This window comes from Mauremys reevesii, linkage group 4 (genome assembly GCF_016161935.1).
Source record: "Mauremys reevesii isolate NIE-2019 linkage group 4, ASM1616193v1, whole genome shotgun sequence".
Taxonomy (NCBI): Eukaryota; Metazoa; Chordata; order Testudines; family Geoemydidae; genus Mauremys; species Mauremys reevesii.
In genome coordinates, this window is record NC_052626.1 from 18,611,257 (window position 1) to 18,638,141 (window position 26,885).

Genomic DNA, 26,885 nt, shown 5'->3' on the forward strand with positions numbered 1-26,885 from the left:
TTGAAGGTTAGTGCTCATCTCACTAATATACCATTTCCTAACCTTTCTCAAGAAATGTTTTAATGAGTCACTCACATAAAAGTTACCCCCATTAGACTGAACTACACAATCGGTTTGTGTAAAAAGTCACAGGGATGAATACACCTATGTGAGCATCCTTTGCCCCCCAAACTGGCAGCTTGTCTGATGCAATTGCCTGTGGGCCTGTGACATCTTATGGCGAGCGTCAGATTAGCTGCTGAAGTCCCCTCTTTCTGCTTTTGAGGCTCAATACTGTAGTTGGTTTCATCCATTTTCAGTTGCGACGAGGCATGCATTCCTTAGGAGAAAAGGTTGCTTCTCCCTGTTCCTATTTAATTCTTTGCCTACTTTAAGTTGCCTGCAAGATGATGTGCTGTTGCCCCTCAGTGCAATATAGAATATTCTTTATCAATCAACAATAATATGCACAATGTTTTGTGGGTTGTCATGACGGGACTTTGGGATCTTGCTAGCATTGTCTTCCATCTTCTTCACAGGGTTTTTTCTGCTGTTGCAGACTCTCAGGTAGTCTTTATCTTTCTGAATACAGTAGGGCACTTTGTCAAAATATTTTCTTTTAATTTTACATGAAAAGAAGGCCAGGGAAAAAAGGATGTTGCTATTTATGCCTATGGAGAAAATAAAGTCCAGGAAGCTAGTGCTCACAGGCCAGATGAATTTGTTGGCCCTCTTTGAGACACACTTGGATAGACGCATTGGGGTCCACTTTGACACATACAAGAGGCATTCAGCATTTATTGCACTATCATTGTTAAAATGATCCCCTTCAGAAATATCTTTACTGTAGGCTATTAATGGGAGGGGGGGGCTCCTAAAACAATGGAGCTTTATCCTTGCCACCTTCATAAACACTCAATTGTAGCATTATGCAAAGCCTTAAACTATAGTTGAGCATGCATGGAATGAATACGTGGCCCCCTGACTGAATACAAGCTATAAGTGAATTGAAGAAGTTTGTTGATGTCACAAACCATGTAAACTTGGCTCATGAGATTTACGGACTGAATCAAACTCATAGGATTAAACTACTGACTTGATAATTAACCTGGGATTCAATTCTGTTGTGTGTGATATTAAGCAAATAACCATAGCCTGTTTAAATGAGTTTGCATGCTCTCTTCCATGCCTGGGAGCCCGGTGAAACATTTCCAAGAGCTATCTTTTGCCCACATAGGAGAAAGCTTGAGGGGAAATGAGAACACCATCTGCCAAGGTTTTACTCACAATCATTTCACATATGTGTAAAATACAGCATTGCAGAGCCTTCGAACACAAGAAGTAATGCTTGCACACATTGCAGTAGCAAAAACAGAGCAGAATGATGGTCTTGTGACCTGAGACTTGATTGACCTGGGTTTAGTTCCTGGTATTATCTACCTATGTGACCTTGATTGAATCAATTAATCTCTGTGTTCTGTTCCTTTGCTTTTTCTTGTTTCTTCAGTTTATAAACTCTCTGAGGCAGGGATATCTCTTACCAGATATTTATGTATTGCCTAGGACAAGGGAGCTCTGATTTTGGTTGCAACCTTTAGGTGTTAGTGTAATATATACAATAATAATAAAAGAAATGGAAGACAAGTGGCTACAGGAAAAGGTGTGTACACGACAGGGTCAGCTCTATTAGTCTTCAAAGGGAAGGCTGGCACATTCTCTGGTGTTTGGGTTGAGTGGGCTGTCAGCCTTGTGCTGCAATATACATTTAGATGTTATCTGCTAAGATCTTTGTCTTGGGCCATGCACAATTCCACACGTGTGACACCGTTATTGCCGCATAAACCAAGTCCAGCATTTCAAAGCAACCCGTCTTATCTGAAGAAAGAAGATAACGAGCTGGGATTGAAATTCTTCCAAGACTTTGAAATTCTGCTTCACGCTGCTGTAGTACAGACTCACAGCCAGGATCAGCACTAAACAAAGCGAAATCCACAGGAGCAAGGGCAATCCAGCTGATGGCCTGTCATGTGCTGGGAGAGGTTGGGGAGAGAAAAGAAAGAAGCATTATTTTAGTGTTGTCTGCAACAGCTCCCAAATTTGACCCCCCACTGCTGCCTTTGTCCTGGTTTTCTGGAAACAGCAGGTTAAGCAGTGCCCTGGTTGTGAGTGCTTCTATATGCATCAGTTAAATGGCAGCGAGTCACACCTCCCTACAGAGGCTACTGAATATAAAAGATGTAATCTAATGGAGCATTACAAGGGTTTAATTATCTACAATAAGAACAGGATTACCATAGTTAATGCATGTTCTCAAATTTCCTCACAGCAATTATTTTTTATACATTTAAGCAAAACACTAGGTTAAATACTAGAGAATATTAAGCAACCACGACTAATTATTTAATGCTCACAAATGTTCCATAAAGAGAGAGGAAGTAGATTACTTGCCTTTTCCCTGTAACATTAACTTGTTACAGGTCTTGCTAATTAAAATAAGAAGGAGATGAGGATGTGTCAACTGAGCAGCGCATTTACAATGCTTTCACAGGGCCAGTCTGTCTCTCAATGTTAAACTTGCTAATCACACTGGAATGTTCACTGTGCTTAATCATAAAAAGGAATATATTGTAAACATTTCTTCTTGCTTGTAAAAATAATCTGAGACATTTCAGATCACAGGGGGTCAGGCATACTACGAAATCATTGGGCTACATTTTACAGCTTGGGTGCCATTCTGCTGTCTATTATAGCCGGGTTATGCCATTGCAACGTTCTCAAAGGGTTTGGTCAGGAATAACAGGGGCAAATAGATATTTAGATATGAGAATGCACCTTTAGTGAATCTTTCTGTTACCCTGTCATGATGCGAGAAATTAGCCAGTTTTTAGGGTCCTGCCGGTTATTTCCACTAAGATGAGAAATTGATGATGGAACCAGATATTTCTTTGGGGCAATCCTGTTTATTTAAGAATATACAAAGTCCAGTTTCCCTGAACACAGCAGGAGATAATTTCTTTGCTTCTAGTTCTAAGCCTCTTTTCTACAGCACTCTGCCCAAAAAGCTCTCTCACCCCTTTCTCAGGGCCACATCCCTAGTGCTTGTTCTGCTGTCCCCTTGGGTTTCTTCTCCTTCTCTATGTCTGGTATATGGTGTTTCTCTCTTACACAGGCACACAAGCCACCAATCACTGCCCCAGCACCTACATTTGCTATATCAGTCAGGCAAACTCCTTGGGGTCACATAGTTCAACTTCTACTCAAGCCTTGCCATGTGGCTGTGTTCTGGGTGGTTCTGTTGTTTCCACTTTCTGGTTCCAAAAAGGAGCTCATTTGTTTTGTACACTTATCCTGAGTGACACCCACCAGTTTCAATGAAGTTTAACCTCACCCATAACTTTTCCATGGTGTATCCTATCACTACCATGACAACAGCTCAGGAACTAATGGGGGCATAACCCCCTTCCATCCAACCAGTTGGGGGCCATTGGGCATAATTGCTTTCCTTCCAACCAGTTGGGGGCTAATAAGAGAGGTGGCATCACAGCATTCCTATCCCACTGGAAGATACACCCAGATAGAAGGAATTCTACACTGGCCAGTTAAGCTGGCACTACAGCAACTTTGCACCACTAGTCTAAGGGCTAGGATCTGGCATCAAGTGTCTAGAGTTCCCCGACTTCTGAGGATAGGTGCTTCTCATTGCTTAAGACACCTGTGCAATAGATTTGCACTGTGCTCCTGCGCTGTATCCCACCTGGAGGAATAGGCTGCCATAAAAAGGATGGAGAAAAGTTGTTCTCTCTTGCCACAGAGGGCAGGACAATATGGGTTCAAACTACAGCATAGCCGATTTAGGTTAAATCTCCGGGAAAAACTGCCCATCTGTAAAAAGAGTGGGACAATGGAACAAACTAGCTAGAGAAGAAGAAGCTCCTTCACTGGAGGCTTTCAAAAGGAGGCTGGATAACCATCTGTCTGGTATGGTTTAGACACACTGAATCCTGGATTTTGGCATTACGACCCTTGGAGTCCTTTCTAACCATATGGTTCTATGATTCTAGAGAGCAGCACAACAAAGTGGGAAGGAATTGTGCATGCTCCCTGCTGCAGCACGGGTCAGTGCAGCGTATGCAGGTCATGCTGTGTATGGCGGAGGTTCTCAGCAGTAAAAGGAAGCTGAGAACACAGACACGGGCAGTGATTTAAAGTAGATCAGAACAAGAGGGGGATCTGGCCAGTTCTGTTGGGTGGTTATCACAGGTGTTGACGTTAGGTGGCAGATCCTCAGCTGGTGTAATTTGGTTGAATTACCTTGAATGCGGGATTGTTACTATTCTACATGTCGGCATTTCTATGGTGGGCATCTGGGTAAACTCTGCCTGCCTGACAAGCTGAGACTTGCAATGCCCCAGTGGATCAGAGAAGGGTCAGCCTCATGATACAGGCAAAGAAACAGGCACACCAGGATTAGAGCTAGACTCTAACCATACAGTCTTCTTTGAGTAAGGGGCAATGCATAGGGTACTTCCCAGCTCCTCCCCACTGCTCTGGGGTAGGAGTAAGTTACTTCACACCCTCTCCTGGAACAGCTCATTACTCCCTGTGTGCCTGGTCATCTACTGTGGATGGCAGGTTGTGGGGGCTGTCTTGCTACTTCCCATCCCTTTCCCTGACTCCCCTGATCATTTGCCAATGACAGGGAGTACGGGGCTCTCCTCATTGCAGCCAGAGTTGTAGTCTGAGCAATGGAGTAAGCCAGAGGGCATGTTATTCCTGTCTTCTTCTCTGCACTGAAATTACAAAAGCTTATATGTAGCAACTAAATTAGGTTTATTTAAAGATTACAGCATTCTAATGACAGAAATCAGGGCCTGGTGACCACTGCAGCCTGCCGCTCACCTGGTTGTATCCCTGCAGCCCAGAGCCCCATCCTTCACTATCAAAGGTGACCCCTTTCTGCCTCTGCAGCCGCACCCCATATCCTGCCACAACAGCAGCTGCACCAGCCTCCCTCTCCTTTCCTTGCCCAGCCGAATAAGAGCTGTGGCAATCTACTCACACAGAAACCTGTGATATATTTCCACTCTCTTAATTCCCAGGCTTGTGTTTAGCCACAAACCATCCATCTTTTACCCCTAAACAGCATATATGAGCTATTTCTGAGAGCGTAATGGGTGTTCTGTTGGTCTGCATGGTCATTGCAGTCAGTATTATTTTATAAAGCACTCCAAGTATTAAATGTGCTCTCGAAAACCAAATTCATGCCTGAATAAAAAGCGAGAGTGTGCAACTATTTGCCTGGCATATGCACATAATCAATAAGAAGATAAAGATGTGGTGTGTATTGTTATGGGTAAAGGACTGACATTAGCTGTAGCGTATTTAAATTAGCTTCTATTACCAACCCTGGAATACATAGCAGTCAATTAAGCTGTCATACAGATGTACATAAAGGAAGGTAAAAGTCATAAAATCAAGCAACAAGCACATAATAATGTATCAAAAAGTGTGCGGGGAGAAGGTAGAATGTTAATAGCAATCATTTGAAAGCTCACCAGAAGCCAAATCGATGCTCTATAATAGAGTTGGGTGAATTATTTGCAGCAAATAATTTCTTCATTTGAATGTAGCCCTTCTTTCTGCTTGCAGATTATCTGTGAATAGGCTTCGATTTTTATTAATTTGTCTGTTATTTGGAATTATTCTACAAAAGGTTTATGTGAACGTATTTTAGCCTGTGGATTGCTCACCAGCTCTTTCCAGTGAAACTATGTGCTGTTCGATATTTCCAATGTGTGATTTGTCTCTCGAATCACCTGATATTGTTCCTTGTTCTTAACTGGGTGACAGACTTCAATAAAAAGGTCACAGTTAGTCTTATAGTAGTGAAAATGATTTGGGAACTGATCGTGTGAATTGAGAATCACATTTTGATTCAGGCCTTTTTATTCCCTCTCCTCTGACATTCTTGCAGAGGGTTTATAAATCACACAAACGTTGCTCTCTGCATGGTTTACAAGGGATTCACACTTCAGATATAAATGTAGATATTTGTTAGTCCCCATTCATGGTGGAAATGCTCACTCCCTGCTTATAAAGTTTCAATGAGGGAACAGAAAAAATTACAGTTGAGGATATGTCTGTACTTTGAGCTCGGGGAGTAATTCCCCACTCAAGGAGGCATACCCATGTGCTTGAACTAGTGTGCTAAGAATAAAGCATTGCTACAGGGGACATGTGAAGTGGGAAGGGCTACGCCCCTGTCTGAGATGCTAGGCATGTACTCAGGTCAGCTAGCCTTTCCTGCCGTTCACTCTATTTGTAGCATGGTAGCTCGATTAGAGCTAGCGCTGGTATGTCTTCTGTAGCTGGGAATAACCACCACCAGCCTGAGATCAACAATCAGATCCTATGAATAATGAACAGTGCACAGGTATAGTGGAAGTGAATTCTGATAATTGAAAACAACCTTCAGGCTTAACGATGTTTGTTGTACAATTGCAAATAAATTCTTTTAAAAAATCAGTCTGCTCATGTCTAATTTGGAAACAGAAAAAAGGGCTAAATTCTTCAACTGGTTGGTGAAACTTCAAAGGAGTTATTTTCCATCAGCATATGTAGTTCAGTTTAAATCAAAAAGCTTGGTGAAAATAGGTACATTTTTCCAGAATTTTGTTGTTAAAAATGAAAAAAGAAAGTCATTTTTGAATGAAATGTTTCAATTTTTTGTTTTGAAATTAAATTCTCATTTCAAAACAGTTTATTTTGTATTATTATCATCTATACAACAGAAGAAGTTTAAAGTGGGATTTGACAACTAGACATTCTGAGTTTGTTGAAACACAACATTTCGAACAACTCAGAATGAATTTTTTTTCTGGAATTTTCCTTCATGGAGAATTATGTACCGGGTAATTTTCAGTTTTCACTGCAATTTGTAACCAAGCCAGATTTCAAAATTGAAAAATCCTTTGTGTAGTGGAACTTCCGTCCTCCACACGGCTCCGTTAACCCTATTAGCTGAACTGTTTGTTACAAATAATAAAGAGGCAGCTGGTCTGTGATAGAGGTACAAGACTGGCTCACAGAAGCTCAGGATTCAATTCCTGGCTTTGATACAGATGTTCTGCGTGACTGGGGGCAAATCACTCGTAACCAGCTCAGCTGATTTAGACCAGCTGAGGATCTGATGCAGCATGTCGATGAGTCTCAGGTCCTCATCTGTAAAATGGGGATACTAATCCTTTCTTCTCCCTTTTTTTCTAACTTGTCTATTTAGACCATGGGCTCTTCAGAACAGGAAGATCTGTAACTAGGTATGTGTACAGCACCTGGCACAGTGGGTCCCAGTGAGGGTTGCCAACTTCCTAATTGCACAAAACTGAACATCCTTGCCCTGCCCTCTTCCCCATTTCAATCCTCTGCCCCATCCCTTCTCTGAGGCCCTGCCCCTAGTCGCTCCATCCCCCCTCCTTCTGTTGCTGGCTCTCCCCCTCCCTCCCTCACTCATTTTCACCAGACTGGGACAGGTGCTTGGGCTGCAGGAGGGGGTGTGGGCTCCGGGGTGGGGCCAGAAATGAGGGGTTCAGAGTGTGGGAGGGGGCTGAGGCAGGGGGTTGGGGTGCAGGAGGGGGCTCAGGCCTGGAGCAGGGGGTTGGGATGTGCGAGGTGATGTGGGTTCTGGCTGGGGGTGCAGGCTCTGGGGTGGGACCAGGGATGAAGGGATGTGGGTGCGGGCGCCGAGAGGGAGTTTGGGTATGGGAGGGAGCTCAGGGCTGGGGCAGGAGCTTGGGATGGCGAGGGGGGATGCAGGCTCCAGCTGGGATGCAGGCTCTGGAGTGGGACCAGGGATGAGGGGTTTAGGGTGCAGGAGGGGGTTCAGGCCTGGGGCAAGGAGTTGGGGTCTGGGAGGGGGTGTGGGCGGCACTTACCTTGGGGGGCTTCCTGGAACCAGTGACATGTCCCTCTGGCTCCTAGGTGGAGGCGCGGCCAGGCGGCTCTGTGTGGTGCATGCTCGCTGCCTCCGCCCATAGGCACAGCTCCCATTGGCTGTGGTTCCTGGCCAATGGGAGCTGCAGAGCTTGCACTCGGGACAGGGGCAGCACATAAAGCCCCCCAAGCCATCCCTCCGCCTTGGAGCCGAGGAGCATGTCACCGCTTCCGGGGAGCCACACGGAGCCGGGTAGGGAGTCTGCCAGTCCCACCAATAAGACTTTTATTGGCCCAGTCTGCAGTGCTGACAGGAGCCACCAGGGTCCCTTTTTGACCAGGCGTTCTGATCGAAAACCAGACTCCTAGCAACCCTAGTCCCAGTCTTGGTTTTGGGAGGGCCTCCAGATCTTCCTGTAATATAGTCAATAACACTTGCACACAGATTTCCTGGAGTGTTTCTGCAACTTTTGTTTGCCTTGAATATTCTTGCACACACAAGAAGAGAAAACAGATTATTTTAATTATTTCCTCCACATCACCACTGTGTTAATGAACTGCATATTCACCACGGGTAGAAGTCAGCCGAGAGAACGTCAGCTTAGCTTACGGGGGCTTCACTTTCCCTATCTCCGTGAAAAACCTGGACCCATTTTATTGCCATAAAATGTATTAATTATGTTTAAATTAAACCTGGCTCCAGGGACTGAATTCTTGTTTTCTCTATTTGTCTTACCTTCTGTTGGTTTAAAATACTGGAGCAGAACTGATCACATATTGTGCTTCATGCACACACAAAACCACTGACAGCATGAAACAATTCCTATTCATGGAGTATCGCTGCACAATTAATCGCAGCAGCAGGTAGGCAATCTCAGGGTAGTGCCAGGGATGGCCCACAGTTATAATGTAAAACTTCAACTTACCAACTCTGTAGTCCCAGCAGGAAATGTCTAGAAAAGAGAATGAAAATGTTCTTACACGCTAACAAAGGCTGCCTCAGGGTAGCAGAGTGAAATAGGAGCTAGGAGGCCTGATGAGAATCTGGGCCCTCTGGCCCACTAAGTGAAAGTTGCTACCTAAAAATGGCAAGTGTGAAAAGGTAGAAGCATTTCAGGAAGAAATGGAAAACAGACAGTGATGGAGCAGGAATGTAAGAACCAGCGACTGCTGCTGTTGTGATTGGGAAGAGAGGTTTTGTAGCTGTTGCCAAGAAGGAACGCCTCATCTGAATAATTTCCAACATGAGAATGAGACAGACCAGCAGGCTGAGGTAGGAAGTTAAGTTTAAAACAAACACTATTGTAACATGGATTCCTCATCTAACAATACCCCGGAATGGTGCCTATTTGGCAAGGAGAGCTCGAGTACAACCCAGCATGAAAATACAGCGAATGGAAAAATGTCAGTGGCGCCAACAAGCTTTTGCTTACCAGCCTCTAACTGAATTGTATTAATAGCACTGTATGGACAAGCAGCAAGGGAGGCTTAATCACAGGCTGTTTGCAATAAAGAAAATTAGTTATGGCTCTTGAAGCGAAAGACTGGGAATTTTTCATGTCTTAAAAAAACCTGGGGCTGATTCTCCTCTCAATTACACTTCATTGTGAGTCAGGAGTAATACGATGGGATAGTTTGCAGCAAGGGAGATTTAGGTTAGATATCAGGGAAAACCTTCCAACAATAGGGATAGTTAAGCCCTGGACCAGGTTACCTAGGAGGTTGTGGAATCCCTGACAGAACAGAATAAACAAACACCTCTCAGGGATGGGCTAGGTATACCTAATCCTGCCTCAGAGCAGGGAGGACAGACTAGAATCAGCGGTTCTCAAACTTTTGTACTGGTGACCCCTTTCACATAGCAAGCTTCGGAGTGTGACCCCCCCTATAAATTAAAAACACTTTAAATATATTTAACACCATTATAAATGCTGGAGGCAAAGCGGGGTTTGGGGTGGAGGCTGACAGCTCACGACCCTCCATGTAATAATCTTGCGACTCCCCCCTGAGGGGTCCCGACCCCCAGTTTGAGAACCCCTGGACTAGATAACCTCTTGAGGTTCCTTCTAGTCCTACATTTCTAGGATTCAGTGGAAACCAGCATAAGCAATAATATTTACAAATTCATGGATGACAGGAGAGGTCCTGGAAGACTGGAGAAGGGCTAATGTAGTGTCCATCTTTAAAAAAGGAGAAAGGGAAAGGAGGAGCTGGGGAACTATAGATCAGTCAGCCTAATTTTGATATCTGGGAAGCTACTACAGCATGTAGAAAATATTCAATTTGTGAATACCTGGATGATGAAAGGGTAATTACTAGCAACCAGTATTGATTTACCAACAACAAATCATGCCAAGCCAGCTTGATTTCCTTCGATAGGGTAACTGGTTTGGTGGACAGGGGGAAGCAGTGGACATAATATACCTGGACTTCAGCAAGACTTTTGACACAGTTCCACATGACATTCTGATAAGTAAGCTGGAGAAATGCCGGCTTGTCAGAACTTCCATTAAGTGGACACATAATTGGTTAAGCAATTGCAAACAAAGAGTAACTATTAATGGAATGATGTCAGATTGGAGGGAGGTCTCAAGTGGGGCTCCACAGGGATCTGTTTTGAGTCCAGTGTTGTTTAATATCATTATTAATTACTTGGATGTAGATAGAGAGAGCAAACTGATCCAATCTGCACATGACACAAAGCTGGGGGAGTTGCCAACACTTTAGAGGATGGAGCTAAAATTCAGAGGAATCTTGATAAATTGGAGAACTGGGCTATGGACAACAAAATGAAATTCAACAAAGACAAATATAAGGTGCTACACTTAGGGAAGAAAAAAACAAATGCACAAATACAGAATGAGGGAAAGCTGGTTTAACAGCAGCACATCTGGGAGTTCTGGTGGATTACAACCTCAACATGAGTCTGCAATGAGATAACGTTGGGAAAAAAAAAAGCAAATGTAGTTTTAGGTTGAATTAACAGAGGCATAGCATGTAAGTCACAGGAGGTGACAGTACCAGTCTACTCAGCATGGGTTAGGCCTCAGCTGGAATAATGTGTTCAGTTTTGCTCATCAATGTATAGAAAGGATGTAGAGAAACTGGAAATGATCCAGAGGCGAGTGACAAAGATGATCAAAGGGATGGAATGCAAGCCATACAAACAAAGGCTGAAAGAACTGGATATGTTTACTTTGGAAAAGAGGAGATTAAGGGGAACATGATAGTGGTCTTCAGATACTTGAAATGCTGCCATAAAAATGGAGAACAGTTTTCTCTTGTCACAGATGGCAGAACAAGAGGCAATGGATTCAAACTACAGCATAGCAGATTTAGATTAAATCTCAGGGTAAACTTCCTAACTGTAAGAACAGTAAGACAATGGAACAGACCGCCTAGGGAGGTTGTGGAAGGGCCTTCATTGGAGGTTTTCAAAAGGAGGTTGGAGAGCCATCTGTCTTTAGACACAACAAACCCTGCATTTTGGCAGGGAGTTAGACTGGGTGACCTTTCTGGTCCCTTCTAACCCTGTGGTTCTATGGTTCTAAATGAGAGGAGAATCAGATCCTTTATAATTCCATTCCACATCTCCCAACTTGCACTAGAGAGAGATTCTTGCACTTGTTACTGTTGATATGGACATAAATGCTGGGAGTGAGATGTGGAAGAATAATTTCTCCTCAGACATGTGGTGGTAAGCATGCAAGCAGACATCCACAGAATTTAGGGTCAACTTACTGGATCCTTTCATGTGCCAAATTCTGAATGACTAGAAAGGCCCACAGATAACGTGATCCTGGCCAAAGTCCATTGAAGTCCCTGGCTAAATCCCTTTTGCTTCAGAGTGACATAAACAGCACATAAATCTGTCCTAAAGGGCCACCACCTCCATCCCTGGTCCACAGAGGGGGTGTTCTGGGATGGGATGAGATGGGGTGAAAAGGGACATGACCAGAACCTATTGCTCTGTCAATCATGAGCTGTTAGAATGCTCCTTTAGGGGACTGTTCCAGGAGGTCAGTGAAAATAGCTGTGTGGTTGTTTTAACTTGTGCCAGGGCCTATTTTGCCACTAGGGAAGGCAGAAAGGTGGATCACATCCACCTGTGCTGAAGACTGAGCTGAAGGATTGTACCCCAAGAAACTGGCCCGATTTACACAGATAACACAATGAATTGTGGTAACAGACATTGGAGAGGAGGGGGATCTGAAAAGATGTGGAAACACTGGAAAGAGAATGCCACTCTTGGGAGAGTATAAATAGTTTAAATATCTTAAACATACCATATCCAGTGATCTCTGGCTCACGAAATCGAACCCTTCTCTCTGCTTTTCGCTTTTCACTCACAGCTTGGTTCACGGGTGGCCTTTTTCTCAGTATCGAAGGCGGACATTTACTACAATTCGTCTAGATAATTGATCAAAGCACAAAATGCCATTGTTCAAACTGGAGTAATGCCTTTTGAATGAAAGCTTTGAACTTGCTTTGGTTATATAGTATTTGTATGGTGTCCTTCAAAAGACATGATCTGAAACACACTTGTTGCAACATTGTTGAGACTCAGATCATTGCAGTATTTACAGTGAAGTAACACTGTGCTTGCTTTCAGAGTCATAGATCTGGAGTTCACTAGAACTTGTCATCACCAGAAGGCATGACAGAACAGAACTTGGTTAAAACATAAAAATGCAAGAATTGTTATTTTTGGAACAAACTGATTTAATTCAAAAAGGGATTTTTCTTAATCTGAAAGTACGTGGCGCTTAAAAAAGCGGCATAGTCCTAATAGGATAGAAAAAACACAAACACGATATCAAATATTATAGGGATGTCTTCCAAACTATTCTTCCAAGTTAAGCAGTTCCATGGTGGATGAGCACATATCATTGTAGCGACTGGTATGACACACTAGTCTCATGTTTGTGTATCATCCTGATGTGTATGTTATGGTAACTCATATGCTTCTTAAAACTTAGATATACTTATATTGTCTTTCTCACTTTTGCTTGAAAACAACATTCAATCTTAGATCATAGAATCAGATTATTATGGATCCTGCGGGCAAACGACAAACAAAATAAAATTAAAAATCCCTGTTTCCTCTTAAAAATGAACTTTATCATGATGTGGTCAAAGTCTATAAGTGAGTCCCAGGCAGATGAGTTAAGAACTGTGCACTGCACACATGCACCCAGTGAAAGTGGGCAAAGCAGACGTACCATTCTATATTTTGACAAGGCCTAACTGTGGTGATGGGAGTTTTCCCTGCTACATTATTACTTTGTGATCGAAATCCAGTGATGAGGATAAATATATCTGCTCACAGGTGTCCATCCTCCCTCCCTGGACAACCTGCTGGGCACGGTGAAGGTAGCGCCTACCACAATGGGGTCCTGGTCTATGACTAGGGCTCTTAGGGTCTATGGTAACACTAATAAAAATTAATATTGGTTGATGCTGTTTCCACTGTTGTAACCTCCCTCTCCTGTTTCATCACTTTGGCCTCTCCATCTTATGTTCCTTTCATCCCCATCAACCCACTCTGTTCTATCCCCTCTTCTTTCCCTAGTTTAATCTTTCTACTCCTTACTGCCTGTTCCTTCTGCCCATTCACACAGATCAAATGCCTCTCACCCACCCAACTACACACACGTATCAGGCTGCAGACACTGGATTAAGACATACTACATCATGTGCAGGGCTGTGCCAACTGCCCTCCCAGCTAACTCTGTCTCCCAAAGTAGAGGGGACATGTATCACACCAGGCTTCACTGGCTTCCACTTCAATCAAAATCCCATATCAACAAATGGAAAAAGACAAACTCTGTATGTGTGAACATATATGGGTAGAGTTCAGCATCCCTGTCCAAACTGCACAAATCAGGGGAACAATGTTCATGTGGAATGATTCTTTTGGGGGCTAGAAAGGAGGGGAAAAAGGGCTATAAACTTGCAACCAAATCTTGCCACCAAGTCTTTAATCAGGCCTAACTCAGGTCTTGATTCAGCAAAGCACTTAAGTGCATATTTAATTCCCTGTGATGTCAGGAGGACTTGTGCGGAATTAATACTTGAGTAAGGTCTATGATAGGACCTCAGGATTGGACACCAGGGCATATCATTCCGGACATGAATCTACCCTTGGATCATACCAGGATCTAGGGAAAAGTCCTATTCACATTATGGGGAGGGAATAATAAAATAAGGGGTCATGATCTGAATGGGCTAAAGATAAAATGTAGAAGTGTTACCTAGAGAAGATCCTTCTCATAGGCTCATAGGAATCACCATATCCGATCAGACTAGTGGTCCATCTAGTTCAATAGCCTGACTGTGACAGTGGCCACTACCGGATGCTTCTGAGGAAGATCCAAGAAATCCAGCAGTAGGAATAATCTTCACACAGGGGAAAATCTCACAGATTCATAAATGTTAAGACCAGAAGGAACAAGCCTGATATGCAGGCAGTCAGACTGGATGATCATAATGGTCTTCCTCCTGCATAACACAGGCCATAGAGCCTAGCAATTCCTGCATAAAGCCCATAACTTCTGTTTGAGCTACAGCCTCTCTTTCAGAAAAGTATCAAGACTTGATTTAAAGACTTCAAATGATCTAGACTACACATCATCTCTAGGTAAATTGTTCCAATAGTTTTCTTCCCACCCTTCATTTGTCAGACTAACTTAAGTCCTGAAGCATGAAGGCTCATATGTATTTTCCAAAATTCTTGAAGTTTTTTCCCCCACAATCTTTTCTATTATAACTGTGCATGTTCTTGGTGACTATATAAATGTCCAGTCCTTTCTTTGGAATCTTGCTGAGCAAATGGCCTCAGAGATCTATCACAGCAATGAGTTCCACTGAATAGATATGAATATGAAAAAGTATTTCCTTTTATCAGTTTTAAACTCACTGCCCTTCTACTTCATTGCATGTTCTCCAAGAGAACCACCAGCAAGTGATAGACATGCAGGAAAAGTGGCTGGAGTAGGTAATAAGTGAATTTAAGATAAGTATGGACATATCCAACAATTCTACTTTAGTGATATTATTGGATAGGCAACTGAAAAGTGAGGTTTTTCTGCTAAAGGGAAAGGAGTTAGATGGATTAGATCACAGACAAATGTTTCTACATCCATGTATGTAAATGAGGCTGTGTTTTTCATAATGATAGTTGCATTTCTATGATCATTTTGGGCTTTCTTTTTAGAAACCATTCCCAATCTCAAACTCTTGCAAATAGCTCAGCTCTTAATCTTCCTTCTGTTGATAATATGTGGGCGAAAGTCATCAGGAAATGATATAGCTGTAGTGGGATCACATATATCTCTCTCCAATACAGTTATGGCCTCACTTTACACGTTCCATTATTATAGTAATAAAGTGGGATTTTAACATTAGAATTTTCTACAGATATTATAATAAAATCATTGATAGAATTTTAGTTGGGAAGAGATGTGATTCACTCTCAAAGGAGCTTTAACAGCCCCTTGTCAAACCGTGAAGGCCAGTCATAATTAAATATACATTTTTCCATCAAAAACCCCAGTGCTGATCATTGAAATATGATATTTTATTGTTTTACTGCATAAATAGCATAAGCAAAGCTTAGTGTTTTGTTTTCCCGGGGCTATTTATCCATGATGGCATGCCTACCTAGTCTGCTTTTCTGCTCTTCCATAGGACTTGGTGAAATCCCCACAAATGCTCCTTAAACATGGGGCAAATGTATTACCGCGTGGGATGAGTGGGCTTAGTTCTGCTATCATTTACACTGTTTTGATAACGAATCTCAACAGGGGAGAATGGGGCATATGTTGTCCTCTTGTTACCCACCTCACCAACTGGGAGAAGAAGAACAGCCTCTGTGGAGCTGCTATTCGCCTTTCTGCACATTGTAGCAGGCAAGAGTGGGAAATGGACAGAGTCTTGGCCCTCTCCATCCAATGCACTGGCCAGCGTGAATGAGCCGACATACCAGGTGAAGAAATCTGTGCTGGGGCTAGGGCTGGTGTTCACATTTTTCACTGAAGATAAAGCTCTGTTGACATGCACCAGCTGAGGACCTGCCAAATGTCTGCACCATTCATATAACTATAAACCGTGGGCTAAAAGCATGACAGTGTAATGAACTTTGCTTTTCACTTGCAGACAGGAAAGCAGCATTCAGATTAGGATGGCAGCTAGTTTTTGATAAACTGGGATTCTCCACTGTAAGCTGCATGTAAATAGAGCAGTTTGAAGTAACTCAACTATTCACCTTACCTTCTCCTTCCTGTGCATTGGAGAGACTGAAGACTCTTCCTCATGCTGCAACAGGCTAACAGCTGCCGGGCTTCTAAAACTCTGGCAATCCACTCTCTGATGCCTCTTGCAAGGATTTCACTGTGTCTGGAAGTCCTCAACTGCGCTGTGTCAACACATTCTTTAGTGGGGGAAATTTCTTTCTTATAACTGTTCATATGAGACCCTATGCAGGCAGGTTGCTGAGGGCTTCCTGGTTCAAGGGCCCTCAATTACCAGGCACTTCCTTGGGAGATGAAGTTACCCAGGAGCTCCCTGGAGGCCCTCAGCACATCTGAGGATCTAGTATGTAGGATTTTTACATGAAATTTTAACAGATGCCCAAATCAGTATGAAGCCATATGGCTAGGGTCTGACTTGAGGCACAGCCCTGAACAAGGAAGGGTGCATAAGCTGCATTGTCCCAGAAGTACTACATCACAATTCCTTCCTTGGTTCCTCCTTGCCCCAAACAGATAGTAATTTGCTGCTGGTCTATACCAGCACCCATATGCTGACTAAGCTACTCTGCTCAGCAAGTACGGAGGTGAAGCCAAATAGCCACCCATTCCCCACCCACCTGCCCCAGGATGGTAATAAGCAGGGGAATATCCTCTCTTACCTCTATACCCCTATACTAATGTAGCCCATGTAGATGTGTAAGGGTGGGGTATCTTTTATTCCAGCTTATTCTCGTGCACAGCTGCATAGGTCAAGCCGCAATCTAGCCGTAGACATTAGAACTGTGGGTAATGATTTCTTTCCCCATCAAAAAATTCAGTGAAAACAAAACTCTTTTCATTATTTACAAAATTTGTTTTTGATTTTTTGTGTGGGGGGGGTGTCTTCAAAAAAGTTAAAACTAAACATTTTTTGGTTTTCAGTAAATGAAAACTGACAGTTTTAGGTTGGGAGGAAAAGGTTTTAATGTTCTCAAAAAATGAAAAAGCAATAACCAGTTTGACCCCCCCCCTTCAATTTTAACAAAAAGAAATTTTATTGGCAACAATAAAGCAACAATTTACTTGAAAAGCCATTGTCCATCAAAAAAAATAGTATGGTTGCAAAATTGCCAATCAGCTCTAAGAAAGGATCATTTAAAATTGCCACTTTAACTATTCACCTTTAGATGCTTATAACATGGACAGCAATAGTTGTAAATGTTTGAATAAGCAAGTGCTTACCTCAGCCCTCACATTCCAGCATGAAAAAATGCTATAAGCTCAAACTTTATAACAGCGACTGATCCATTCCCGTGAAGTGTTTTTGATTGCAGATTAGTCACCTAAAATCGCATATACATTAAGAATCAAACAGTTTAATGTACGATATGAAGGATTTCACTAAAATAACTGCAGTGGACGTTTAAGGTGATACTAAGAGAAGAAGTGAGTGTTACCATACTGAGATAGATTACTCCGTAAAGGTCTGGAGTGTCTTCTCCAACCTCATTGTCCTATTTTAAGTTATTTCCTATCAAAGCGGTGATCTCATTTCACTCAACATATATCAGAAGTAAAACTGGACAAATAATTACTAACGAATAATTTGTCTGATGAATTTCATCTCTTTTTCACTTTGCTAATTGTCTATGAACAGATAGTGATTTTTGTAAACATATCATTATTCATATGTAAACAATGGATAATTTCTGGGACTAATTCTATGTCTGTAGATTGCTGCAAGCCGTTTGTTGCAAGTATTCAACGGTCAAAAACTAACCATGTTTTTAAAACAAAACAAAAATATTGTTAGCCAGTGGTTGAGGACTTTAGGCCAATTTCTATAGTGAAGTTGTAATCATTAAAGCCAACACATCCTCCACAAGTTACCATGACTATTTCCTATCTTAAACAGAGGGGAAAACTATGGCATCGCAGAGAGCACTGTGTTGGCAAATGCTGGCTTTAAGGGCTTGCATTGTGTATGCAAATATGTGTCTTTACAAGAAAAGGGAATTTAGGTGTCAGCAGAAAAACATGGAAAAAAAACAACAACCCCAAACCCTCATGATCGACTTCCCAGTGAATAAACATGAACGGCCTACACAAAAGGACTGATTGCACATACAATACTTTCCTGCAATATCCCAATGGAAGATGTCTAGGAAATAAACATAACACAATAAAACAATTTTACGCTCAGAGGATAGCAGTGTAACGGTATGAACTCTTTTTCCATTTCCTCCAGCAGGAATAAATATTTTAGACAAGCAAAGTACTTTGTAAATGATGCCTTTGTGGGGATTCATCTGGCCTGGTTCAATTATTTCGAAACCTAGCAATTTTCTCATATCATTGAATCTGGTTTTATTGCAAATAGGGTCATAGAAATAGTCACACATTGCGATAATGGACTTAGTTTATCTTAACTATTAACACTTCCAATAGGTTTACACACACGTACATATACAATATTTATGTACATGCACAGTGCATATATATTAATAATGAAGTAACTTTATCTTGAACAATCTGAAAACAAAATCACGTAATAGCATACAGCAAGGGGTGCAGTTGTAACTGGAAGCTGCAGATCAGTATAACAAAACAGAAAGGTGATTAATTAGAAGGGAGTCTTCCATATCTCCTCCAACTTCCTGAGTGTCAACCGATCCTTCGTTCAGTATTCCACCATTAGTGGTTCTGTGTACATGCCATTAATAATTTAGCCATGCAGCTGTAGGCCGCAAGATGAGTTTTCGTGATGGTCAAGTGTGATTTTCCACCGTCACGTAATACATCAGAAAAATATTAATTCCCCAGAGCACATAATTAACACTGAAAGGTGTACTATCCCCTTTTTGGCTCTGGAGAAACAAATTCACTGCTGAAAGATATCCACACAGCAGGACAATGGAATACAGCCTAGCTCTTACTTGTAATATCTATCAGAAGGGAAGTCCTGCAAAAATCATGTTACTGTGAAAATCATTCACAAGGGGAATTTTTGTGACAAGAAGGGTGAAGATTAGTGTTTCTTTTGACAGTTGTTTCAGGGTGCAGGCATTTTCATGGAGTGTTTTGGTTATTTTTAAAAAGTGTAATGGAAGCCATGCAATTACCAATGGTCTGATAACATTTAAAACTGTGTTAGTGTGAGTCCAACGTCACAGAAAGACCTCAGCTTTCATTTATTTCAGAGCATGTATTTCTTAATTCTGTTGATACCTACAGACCCATTGTATCATGAGGCCAATTGTCCATAGTAAAGGAAAATAGAAAGAAAAGAAACATGCTACAATATTTCTATTGCTATCCATGAGGGTCACTCATACTCATGCCTGGGAGCCATGCACTTTTCATGCTCCATATTACTAATCTGCTGTGAAAGTTTTCATTGATGACACAGAGCTATGTACTGTCCTTTGATCATATCTGCAACTCCCTTCAATGTCAGTAGGAATTCACCTGTGCACTGAAGGCGTCTATCAGCTGCTGTTTGCAAATATTAGAATAAACATTGCAATATCAAAAATAGTTATAGATCTGGTACAATACAGCAGAAGTTGCTTGATGAAGACACAACACTGGCTCTGGCACTGTATACACCAGGCAGTTCTAAAGCAAAATTCTCCTCCTTGATCCACAGTGCTAATTTATAATCACGTACTGCATGTTCTGAATAGAACTTTCCTATGAGCAAATTCTGGGAAGAATATGCAACAGGACCATGCATTGTGGGTAGGCTGCCTACACTGCAGCTCAGAATGGAGAATTTGCCCTGTAACAGGGTATTACCAACTCTACACTGGGGAGGCAAGGGTTAAACAGCTGTTCTGAGCCCAAGGGGCCACACCCCTCACCTCTGCATTTAAAAGGGTGTGACTCAGATCAGTCTGGGCTGACAGCAGAGGAGAGCAGTTGGGCGCAGCAGCCTCCTGCTGGGAAGCCGCCAAGGCTCCAGGCCACCAGGACCGAACCTCATAGCAAAGCCACTGCAAGCTGGCCAACCCTGAGACTCACCAGGGCTAGCGGGAGAGATGCTGGGGACAGATCAGAGGGGAATACACGAGGATCCCATGTCTGTTCCATGATGATGCCAGAGGCACTGGAGCAAGGATAGGAAGTGACCCAGGGAGAGTGCTTTGGGGTATCAGGCCCTGAGTCCTGGATGATGGCTACTGTTTCTAAGGGCCCTGGGTTGGAACCTGGTGAAGTAGGATAGGTTCAGGTTCCCCTACTCACCCCCACTCTCACAAGTAGATGATGCTACACCTGAACCGTAGCTGTTAGGTGGAGTGGCCTCTGGATTCTCACCATAGGCAGTGCTACCTTGAGCTGTAATGGACAGAGAAATTGATCCTTGGACTTTTGCTATTAGGCATCACACCTTGGATTACCACCATTAGGTGGTACTGCCAGCCTGGAGCACAGTCAAGCCCTGACATGCCCCTTTAGGATCTGGCAGGAAATAATTTTACTTTTTTAGATGAGACTGGGCCAAATTCATCCATGATGTAACTCAATTGACATATAAAGGGGTTTGATCTGACTCCATTTCTTACCATTACGCCTTCTCGCTCATGCTTCTTTCTGGGTAGATAGTAAAACTGTGTATTCAGGATGATGTATAGTACATATATATTAGAATATCTGTGCCACTGAAACAAACTTTCTTAGACACAAAATGTTTTTGGCACATCTATTTGATAATTAAACTCTTGGAATCATAATCAACCTCTTATCTGTGACCCCCAGTGCATTTTGAGATAAAAATGTCCCATAAACCATTAGATTTATTTCACTTGATGTTTTCCCCTCCATTCTGTTTATCCTGCCACTGGGATCTAAAATGTAAAGTATGTATTGATTAAATAAGAGTTACCAAGTAGCCAAATGCTAATATCAGCTCTCTGCTCATTGCTTCCATATCGGTCAGTCTTACTGATCTGAATGTTGCAGCTGAACAGAGCTTAAAGCTGGCTGGAGAGGGCATTCAGAGTGACCTTTCATCTCTCAGTTGGTGTACATTAGGGGTTATTTTAGTGCTAAAGCAATTTCTCTTTAAAGAATCCTGGATTGTTGTTAACTGCAGTAGTACTAGCAGCAATCGTACTAAACAGAATGATCTTGCTGACTTGAGATAAAATAAGAGGAGACAAAGAGCATGGAAAGAAAAACCTTGGAAATTGCAAATGTACTTGTCATAGAAATGTAGGGCTGGAAGGGACTTGAGAGGTCACCTAATCCAACCCTCTGCGCTGAGGCAGGACCAAGTAAACCTAGACCATCCCTGACAGGTAACTGTTTAATCTGTTCTTAAAAACCTCCAGTGATGGGGATTCCACAACCTACCTTGGAAGCCTAGTCCAGAGTTTAACTACCCTTATTTTTTCCCTAACATCTAACCTAAAATTTCCCTTGCTGCAGATTAAGCCCATTACTTCTTGCCCTACCTTCACTGTACACGGTTCTCTTTATAAACAGCCCTTACCATACTTGGAGACTATTATCAGGTCCCTGCCCTTAGTCTTCTTTTCTCAAGACTAAACATGCCCAGTTTTTTAATCTTTCCACACGGGTCAAGTGTTGTTGCTCTCCTCTGGACTCTCGCCAATTTGTCCACCTCTTTCCTAAAGTGTGGCACCCGCAACTAGACACAGCGCTCCCAGCTGAGGTCTTCCCAGCACCAAGTAGAGTGGGACAATGACCTCCTGTGCCTTAAATACGACACTCCTGTAAATATACACTAGAATGGATGGAGTGTATTATTTTAAGGGAGTTCAAGTTGAGTGGCAATTGCTTTTTATTCTTTGTTTTATAAAACTAATTTCCTCACATGAAATTCAGTTTAATTAAAATGTACATTAATATTGCTGCAGGAAATAATCTGAAACAAAGGGATTAAGGTCTTGAGCTAAATCCTGTGGAAATCAAAGGACTCTGATTGACCTCCAAGGACCTTGGATCAGGCCCTACATGGATTTGAGAAACGTGGAAACCATTAATGCCCAAACAGATTCTACAGATGATAGAGGACAACCAATTGGACGTGAGATTTGCAAAGTGATATAGAAATAAAAAAGGCCAATGGCATTTTCAGCTGTATAGTCAAAGACATCACAGCATGGACTGAGTTGATGCTATAACTCTCTATATGGCGCTGATGCTGAAACATGGCATTCAGGTTTGAGCACCTCGTGGAAGAGAGGTTAGAGAAGAGTAAGACAACGATGAGGGCAATGGAGGGATTGATGTCTGAGAAAAGGTGGAATGAGTGAAATACATATAACATGCATAAGAGTGAGGTGCATGTTAACAATCTACACGTATCTGAACTCTGTACAGACCATGAGCCAAGTTCTGCCCTCACTCACGGCCAATTTACACTCCTGTGATTCCATTAAAGTCAAGAGTTTTTCTGCATTTACACTGTGGTAACTGAGATCAGAATCTTACCCCCCACGATGGAGAGGGATGACCAGAGCGGCACAGAGGGAAATAACTAGGAGTAATGGGGAACATTTTCAAAATCGCCCATGTGGTTTAGGAGCATGAGTCCCATTCACTTTTCATTTTACCCAATGAGAATAAATTAAGAAAGGGAAATTTTAGGAGCCACATTAGGGAACACTTTCTGGCAGTGAGATGTATAAAACTCTTGAGCAGTCTCCTCTAGGGAATGGTGGAAGCCATGCTGCTAATGCCCTTTAAAACTAGACTGGACTAAACACCAGCAATGCACTGCGTTGGGTGTGTGATGGAGAGGATGAGCTAATATGGCTAGAGGGGTTTTTTGGACAGAATCCCAGATGTTCTCTGACCCCGTGGCAGCACTCTGGCTACCTCGGAATTCCTTGGCAAGGGGAAATCTGTAGGTAGCGTTGCTGCAGTCTATCACCCTCAGTTACACCTAGGGTGACCACATGTCCTGATTTTATAGGACAGTCCCAATTTTGGAGTCTTTTTCTTATACAGGCTCTTATTACCTCCCACCCCCATCCTGATTTTTTCATATTTGCGGTCTGGTCACCCTAGTTATACCCCATCATGCAGGGGGCATTTCTAAGAGAAATGAGGTGAGGCTGGAGCGCTGCTGTGTTCCACCTACTCACAGCTGTTGGAATGGCCCCTTGGGGCAGTGGGCAGCCAGGGAAAAACTGGAGTACCGTTTGTGCCACTCTAACTTACACTAAGGGCCAAAGAAACCCAACAGAGCTCCCAGAATCAGGGAGCTGAGGAGGTGGGGTAAACCACTTTTTTCCATCAAACCCTGCTCCTGTGCCAAGCACAACTTTGCCAGAACTGTGAATCTGGGCCTCTCTAACATCTGTGTTGTTCTGTTCCCGCCTAGACAGTCACTAGCATTGGAAACTGCAAACATGTATTTTTCTTGTGCTACTTTATCATCGGCCATATGGCTAATGTCAATGCTGGGAAATAAGACATCGCTTTTCAGTGATAAGATGTCGTGTTAGCTTTCCTGACGGACACCTGCTGTTCCAAAGCAAAGAGCTGTTCCTGTGGGATCCTGCGTGACTGATTTCCAGGAGAGTTACCTTATGTTTGACCGAGATAAATTTCTATCAAGAAACCCTTTTGGGCTATGTTTTCAAGAGATCAAATTAACGGTATGCACTGAGGGTCCGATTCTGCGAGTGCTCCACAGGCAGGGAGTTGTGTGTGTAACACTGGCAGGATTGAGCCCCTGCTATGTTAGTCGATGTAACTGATTCGATCTGCTTAATTTGGCAATAAACCGATTTGCACACATGGGTTGGGCCAAATGCTGTTCTTAGTTACACCCAGGCAATTCTCCTGAAGTCAGTGGAAATTAGTGAGGGCGTGAGAGCAGAATTTGGCTCTCTACATTCAAGAGAACTCCTGAAGCTTCATGCAACATATTTTTATGGACAAAATATGATCAATTCCAAAAGTGAGGTGGGAAGTTACTTTCCAGATAACGGGCACGATCCCTCATTTTCTTTTCTTTAAAATCTTCTGCAATATGATGGAAAGTGACTGACTGCAATGCTGAAACCCTGCACAGGGTGCACTCTTGTGCCAAGTGGCTAAAGGGTGTCTCTGCTGTTTCATTTGCTATACTACGGAGCCTCCCAAAAGTAGTTGTCCTTGCTCCTCTCCTCTCACGTGGTTATTACCACTGATCAGCTGCCAGCATTTTAAGAATGGGCTATCTCAAAAGCTTTCTATCTCAGCAATACACATAACATTCCCTGGATGAGATACCCCTTCCCCCCAACACTCAAAATATCCATCAGTTCCACACTCTCCTCTTTCCTCCTTAAATCTATGAATTCCATACTCTTTCCCTCCCAAATCCAGCTGCTCCTCTAGATGGACATGTACCCCCCCTTCAAGCCCAGTACCTCTTCACTCATCCTATTCCCCCTCCCCAGCATCTCTGAGGCTCTTCTAGGTGACTTCCTAGCTTGACAGCTGTTTCTCTCAGCAGCAGTAGTGGTGGCAGGTGACTTGTCTGCAGACTCTGTTGGCAGTGGTAAGGGCACGCAAGTTGTCCAGCTGTCTCTGGCTGTGGGGTTGTGTGGGGTGTAGGTCCGTGCTGGCTGTGGGTTAGGTGGTCAATTGGGGAATGACCCCACTTTTGGTTCTTGAGGTGGGCAAGTCTCCCTTGACTGCTGGATGTCTCCATTAGCTAGGGTGGGGGAAGAGCTCTCAGCAGGCGGGCTGGGGGGCGGGCAGTGAAACTAGTGAGTAGGAGGAACAGGACTCCCAGATCCAATACTGTACCAGCTCTTCAGACACTGGGAAGGCAGTGACTAGCTTGGGGGCAGCCGCAATGGTTGAATGGAGGACTTAGCAGTTGCCAAGCCAGTGAAAGGCAAGATGCTCAAAGGACTGTGGGGCCCCGCTGCTCCTTACTGTTGCATCAAAAAGGAGCAGCATTCATTCCTCCCAACACTTGTTTCTGACTGGATCATATGCTCAGCCTCAAAAAGACGACCACACCCTGTTGGTCATGCCCATGCTCTCAAGAGAGTACTAGGGGCCAACTTGTTGGCTCTGATATCATTCCTTAGTGCCATGGAGTGGTGAAAAGGGACCTTAAATGAGACCAAAAAAGGCTGATGAGGGTTCTCCTAGTATAAAGGACACATCTGGCTTTATTCCACATGCTTCTGTTTGCCAGGAGTTGGGGTAGGAAGGCATTGTGGCAGGAGCAGGAGAGGGCAAGGCAAGACCAGAAAGGGGTGGAGCCAGAGTGCATGGCGTTTTGTTCGATCCTCAGCCAGCAAAAGGAACTGCCCCAACTGGGATGCTGTAAAGCAGCCCTTTGGTTGCTCTTAGTTACACAAGAGCTAATGTTGACCTCTGGTGGCCCCAAGATCAGTGGAGTGGAAAGGTATCTGAAGACCAAGTACCCTTCCACCTCTCAGATGCACCCAGCACAAGATCTCTGTAGCTAAGCTTATGTTCCTAGGGGTATATCCTACTGCCTGAGTGTTTTGGTAATAAGTAACTATCTATTAGAAGACAAACTAGAGAAAAACCCACATGTAAACAAACCCCCCACTATTGAAATCTTTGCTTTAGTTATGCCAAAAATATACCAAGTAAATTGTCTGAGATGCATTTTAAAATAATATTCCTGTATTTATGAGCCCTCACAAACCCCCTTTATTCCAAACTCTTAGCATTTGAGTAAGAATAGCAATTGGATGGTGGGGCACTCTGATTACAGGCAAATGGAGGATAGTTATTGTGTCTGGAAATGGCACCGTGATCATGACAGGCAACTTTCCAACAACACACGTTGCTAAACTGCTCAGACTTTTTTTTCTGTACAAAGTGTGACACTGGGGATCTGAAATATTATTAACCCTATTGCTACCATCAACACTGCAAACTGCAATTTAAAGGCTGGATTTTACACGTTTTTTCAGACAGATTAATAAACCCTCAAAACAGTTTTTTACAAGGAAAACAATAATATGTTAGTGTCCATAAGACCTGATAGAGATTGAGACCCTACAGCACTGGGTGCAGTATAAACACAGATAAAGACAGTTCCTTCCCTGGAGAATCTATAAACTAAAGGAGCTATGCTGAGTGACACCAGCTGAGGAGGTGGCCTTTGGTGTTAATAGAAGACTGAATAATACCGAATAATAAACTAAGAAGCTACAGCATTTTACAGATCCAAGTTAAGCAGCTTTAAGAGCAAGATGTTCATTGCAATGACCCATGCAGGCAAGAATACAAAATCTGTTTAGACATACCTGTTGCTCATGATGAAAAGTGGAGGCAGCATCTCATAGTGGCACGTCTAGCTTGGGAGGCCTGCTCAGAAAAATCCTTCATCAGAACAGCAGCTGTCTCCTTCCTTTGTGCAAATTTCTTTAAAGCTGTCAAAGATCCTGTAATCAGACTAGGTCATCAAACCCAGGCCTTATGAGGACTGGAAATAAGATCCAGAGATGAGCATTCAGCTGCATGGGCAAGGTCTAAAACACTACAGTTTCCAATGAAATTAAAATAAGGGACTTTAATTGCTGTGAGAGAAAAGCAAAGCCATAATTGGAAGATCTTTCAAAATACCTCCTGAAATGATGCTAGCTGCAAGGCAGGAATCTATGTGCCACCTAACAGAATCTGATAGCAGACCAAAACACTTACTGCAAATACAACGTAGTTAACTACTGGAGCATTTATCTATGTGATTTCAGGAAGTAAAGGCAAATTGTAATCTAGATTTCACCACAC

General features: G+C 42.9%; 1 protein-coding gene across 4 annotated transcripts; it reads right to left on the reverse strand.

Moving 5' to 3' along the window:
- Nucleotides 1–660: 660 nt before the first annotated feature.
- On the reverse strand, nucleotides 661–26,873 carry C4H14orf180 (chromosome 4 C14orf180 homolog). 4 transcript variants are annotated; one of them, XR_005598049.1, is made up of 7 exons: nucleotides 26,402–26,873; nucleotides 17,382–17,482; nucleotides 16,820–16,921; nucleotides 16,180–16,339; nucleotides 12,195–12,318; nucleotides 8,835–8,861; nucleotides 661–2,009 (listed from the first exon to the last, which is right to left on the reverse strand). XR_005598049.1 is itself a non-coding variant. In XM_039537412.1 (6 exons), the coding sequence occupies exons 3-6, from the start codon at nucleotides 16,195–16,197 to the stop codon at nucleotides 1,807–1,809; spliced, it is 372 nt and encodes a 123-aa protein (XP_039393346.1). In that variant the 5' UTR covers nucleotides 16,198–16,319; nucleotides 17,382–17,482; nucleotides 26,402–26,873; the 3' UTR covers nucleotides 661–1,806. The 4 variants fall into 4 exon arrangements, 2 of the variants coding, with proteins under 2 accessions (XP_039393346.1, XP_039393345.1); XR_005598050.1 differs by lacking the exon at nucleotides 8,835–8,861; XM_039537412.1 differs by lacking the exon at nucleotides 16,820–16,921 and having other exon boundaries at nucleotides 16,180–16,319.
- Between the last annotated feature and the right edge of the window lie 12 nt (nucleotides 26,874–26,885).

What these genes read in the sequence shown, in the direction of transcription:
- C4H14orf180 (XM_039537412.1), bottom strand. An exon ending in GCCAGAGATCACTGGATATG is followed by an intron (nt 8,862 to 12,194) that starts GTATGTTTAAGA and finishes TCTCTTTTCTAG; the next exon opens with ACATTTCCTGCTGGGACTAC. An exon ending in CTGCTGGGACTACAGAGTTG is followed by an intron (nt 2,010 to 8,834) that starts GTAAGTTGAAGT and finishes AACCTCTCCCAG; the next exon opens with CACATGACAGGCCATCAGCT.